Below are 3,673 nucleotides of genomic sequence, written 5' to 3'. Positions count from 1 at the left end.
GGGGAGGGAGGGAATGGGCACAGCTGAAAGAAATGCACATTGGACTAGACATTTTTTGCAGTGCTACAGTACACAAATAGGTCATTCTGAGCTCTAAACAAACCTCTGTGGGGGCCTGACAGAAACAAACAAACACAGCATCTGATACAATAGCCTCCGTCTAAGATCCAACAACTTAGTATCCTGGTTCGCTTTAGACCCCACTGTTTTAAGAAAACATAGTTTTTACTAGTTTACTAAAAGTCACCCCTAAGATCCTGCTCTGAAGGACTACATTCTGCATTTCTAATCATTATTTACTGATGAAAAAAAATTGAGCGAACGCAGCTGACCAACCTAGCAGTAAAAATTTACAATCATTGTGCTGCCTGTAGCATCACAGATTATCTACTCTCATGAATGTGATCACATCTCCATTGTAAATCTTGACGATAGGGTACCATGTTTCCCCCAGATGGGATCACGCAGAGGTGTGAATTCATCGACACATCTGTTTTCCCCCAAAATTGCACTCGCATTTGAGCCCTCTGTCTAAGCTTACGTCACCACATGTAGGGGATGCATCAGACAGGATCACATCGAACAGTAAACTCGTCGTCACTTCCGTTTCTCTGCCCATCGAATTTCATCTCTACTCCCAAATTTTCTAGACAGACTGCTGGATTTTAATCGGTGCTGTCACAATATATGGAGCATTACAACAAAGGTAGGGACCTCCATTAGAGATGCAAAGCTATAAATTTTGGACAGGTTAAGGGGAGAAGCAATGTATCAATGACTTGAGCGAGACTAAAGGAAGAAAAAGTGACTCATGCCATTGTGATCTGTTATTAACTGATTCAGTCCGCAGCGCTGCTCAACGTGGCAGACTGTCTCTTGTATTATAACGCAAAGCTGCTCAGGGTTCCTCTTATTTATTGCTGCTCCCTTTCTTCACATCACTTTTTTCTATTCTTTTTTCCTTACCACTTATATTTCCACCCTTTTTCCTGGTGTCAGTGAATAGCAATTTTTATTCTGAACATCTCTATGCCACACATAGAGATCATGGTTTTTTAAAAAAACTTTTGGAGAGACCACCCGTGGCGTCACAAAGCCATCACGAATTATTTGCATCCGGAGTCAAAAATCATCAAACGGGCTGAATTAGTTTAGGTTTACCACTTTTAGCTCGCCATAGGTCATAAACCCACCAAGGGGTCATTTCAAAGTAAGGGGAGATAATTAATTTACTGATTGTGGGCCTCATCGTGATTCACCATGGATTCTCCCCCTGATGAAATGTTCCCATTTGCTTAAGATCCTGCATGTCACTTACTCCCAAGCACCACGGTCTTAGACGGAGACTTCTGTATTTTGACACAGCTTGTCTGTAGGGTAATGCTCGGGCTGTAGATCTCGTACATAGAAGACATGACATGAGTTCAACTCTCTCAAGGGGAAGTAATATTATTTAACACTTTGCAGTCACACAGCCAGCAGTACAAAACACCCTATCTGGTCACCCAGCCAGGAGAGCGACTGCAACAGACTTCTCCAGCCTGGCACAGAATTGTGCTTGGAGACCGGAACTGATAATTTTCACTGTCTCACTATTGCGCCAAGCGACCGCAAAGTGTTAATATCTTCATCATTGTACTCAGCTGCACCCCACAAAGCACTTGGGTCAGCCCCTCCAGACAACCCGATCAAAGCAGTCCATGCTATAACTAATCCAGTTAGGAAAATACCAAAGGGCTAGTATCTGTCCCAGTGGTTTTATGCATCCATCATAATTTAGCAAAATTTGATAATTTTTGGCATAATTTCCGATTATTTTCCTTTATCATTTTTTGTTAAAATTAACAGAATCGCATAATTTCACATTTTTGGGCTCAGTTTGCATAATTTCAGAACTTTTCATGCATAAAACGACGGGGAAAGGCTAGTATTGAAGAAATTTGTATTGTTTTGTTTTAGTCAGAGTTTTGCGGCACTCGCAACACAATTAGGTCATATATATACTGAAGATTAGAAGTGTTACAGGAAAGTAACAAACAAACAAACAAAAAGAGAAGGAAGAGAGAGATAAGGACGAAAGATGTTTGATAGGAAAGAAGGAGCAAACCACACCAGAGCACCCATCAACCACCCACAGAGGAAATTTTATGGAACCAAGCAAAACATGTACGAATTCCATAACTGCCCGTTCATTGGTGGGAGGGATACTTTCAACAACTCATCTCGTACAGGAGAGTATGGCTTGCTGTATAGCCGTGTGTCGACAGTAGATGTGGTCAAGGGTGGCCAGGAGGGTGGTGATGGTGGCGCAGTCGTTGCTCAGTCTCAAGTCACGGCAAAGAGCCTTGAGGTAGGTCATCACAGCACAGGACACCGGCTCCAGGCAGTTTTCTGGGGAGTAGTGGTGTGTGTGTTGGGGGGGAGGGGGGGGGGTGTTAAACTCAATAAAAGTCTTTTAGTGCTCAGACAGAAAAAAGCAAGATAGACAGAAACAAAAGAGGAAGAGATGAAAATAAAAGTCGGACCTTCCAACCACTAGCTGGGTATGAGGAATACTATCCAAGTACACAACAATAGAACAGGAAAAGTTGGTTTATTTAGTTAAGCTTTTGTTTTAGTAAGAGTTTCACTGCACTTGCAACACAATAAAGTCATATCAGCACCATCCAAATCAGCCACAGCACAGAGAGAAGACAAGCAGCCAACATACCCATGGCCAGAGCCCCGGCGGTGTAGGTGGTCAGGTGGTACAGAACATCCATCACGTGGTTCTGACCACCGGTCACTTGCTCATACCTAGCAGGAAGAAATAATAACTGTAAGAAGAATTGGTCGCTTTTAAGCACAATAGAGCTATCCCGAAAAATGCTGTACCCTATTGAGAAAATTGAAGATAAAGTTCTTGGACCCTTGTTCAGTTTCTTTAAAATACAAGGAAAGATTTCGGACCAAACAAATATACACATCAATGACACCAAACTTCTCCTATAAGTAGGGCAATGCCCACTTTTGGTATAGATCAAGATTTTTGGAAACCCCCGGAATCTGGGTTAGCCTGCTTGTCCTTAAAAGCGACCAATTAATCTCATTGCAACAAATGACTGTACGTGTAACTCGTGTGTTAAGCTCCCATTGAAACTATTTTAGATTATTTAGGAGGCAGGCTGCTCCACCCTGCTTGTCTGAGACAACCTGGGCTACGAGGCTACAACATCCAAGCAAACAAATGGATGCACTTAATAAAATAAAACCCCAAAAACTTTTCTGCGTAGAAATAAAACTCAAGTCCTCTATGTGCAACAGCAAAGAACCCAATCCTTAAGCTATTTCTGGTTATTTAAATTTTCAAACACTGAGGTACCAATATATCATAGATATTCTACGCCCCACTGACACAATTTAGATTATTCAGGAGAAAAGCTGCTTCGACCCTGCCTGTCGAGGCCCCACCTGGCTGAGACCGAAACACTGTCCCAGCAAACTGAGATACTCACTAAAAAACCTTAGCACTAAGTAAATTGAACCCACGTCCTCTGAAGGCAACAGAGAAAAATAAGAATGTAATATTGTACACCAGAAATACCAGTTCTATGTACCTGTACCTACATGTACTCATCTGAGTTTATTTAAAGTCCAAGCCAATCAAACATCCCCTCCACTACTCTGCTTTATC

The 3,673-nt window shown here is 42.1% G+C and overlaps 1 protein-coding gene across 1 annotated transcript in view; it reads right to left on the bottom strand.

The window, feature by feature from the left end:
- The window catches only part of LOC101850374, a gene marked incomplete at its 3' end in the record, with an annotated part of 45,647 nt that overhangs the window by 1,574 nt on the left and 40,400 nt on the right, over positions 1 to 3,673 (bottom strand). Inside the window, 2 exon segments of the mRNA XM_013089503.2 lie at positions 2,230 to 2,391; positions 2,711 to 2,796. Coding sequence (XP_012944957.1) covers positions 2,230 to 2,391; positions 2,711 to 2,796 — 248 coding nt within the window.

This window comes from Aplysia californica, unplaced genomic scaffold (genome assembly GCF_000002075.1).
Source record: "Aplysia californica isolate F4 #8 unplaced genomic scaffold, AplCal3.0 scaffold00966, whole genome shotgun sequence".
NCBI classification, from domain to species: domain Eukaryota; kingdom Metazoa; phylum Mollusca; class Gastropoda; order Aplysiida; family Aplysiidae; genus Aplysia; species Aplysia californica.
The sequence above is the reverse complement of the archived record's forward strand: the minus strand, read 5'-3'. Positions and strand labels throughout refer to the sequence as shown.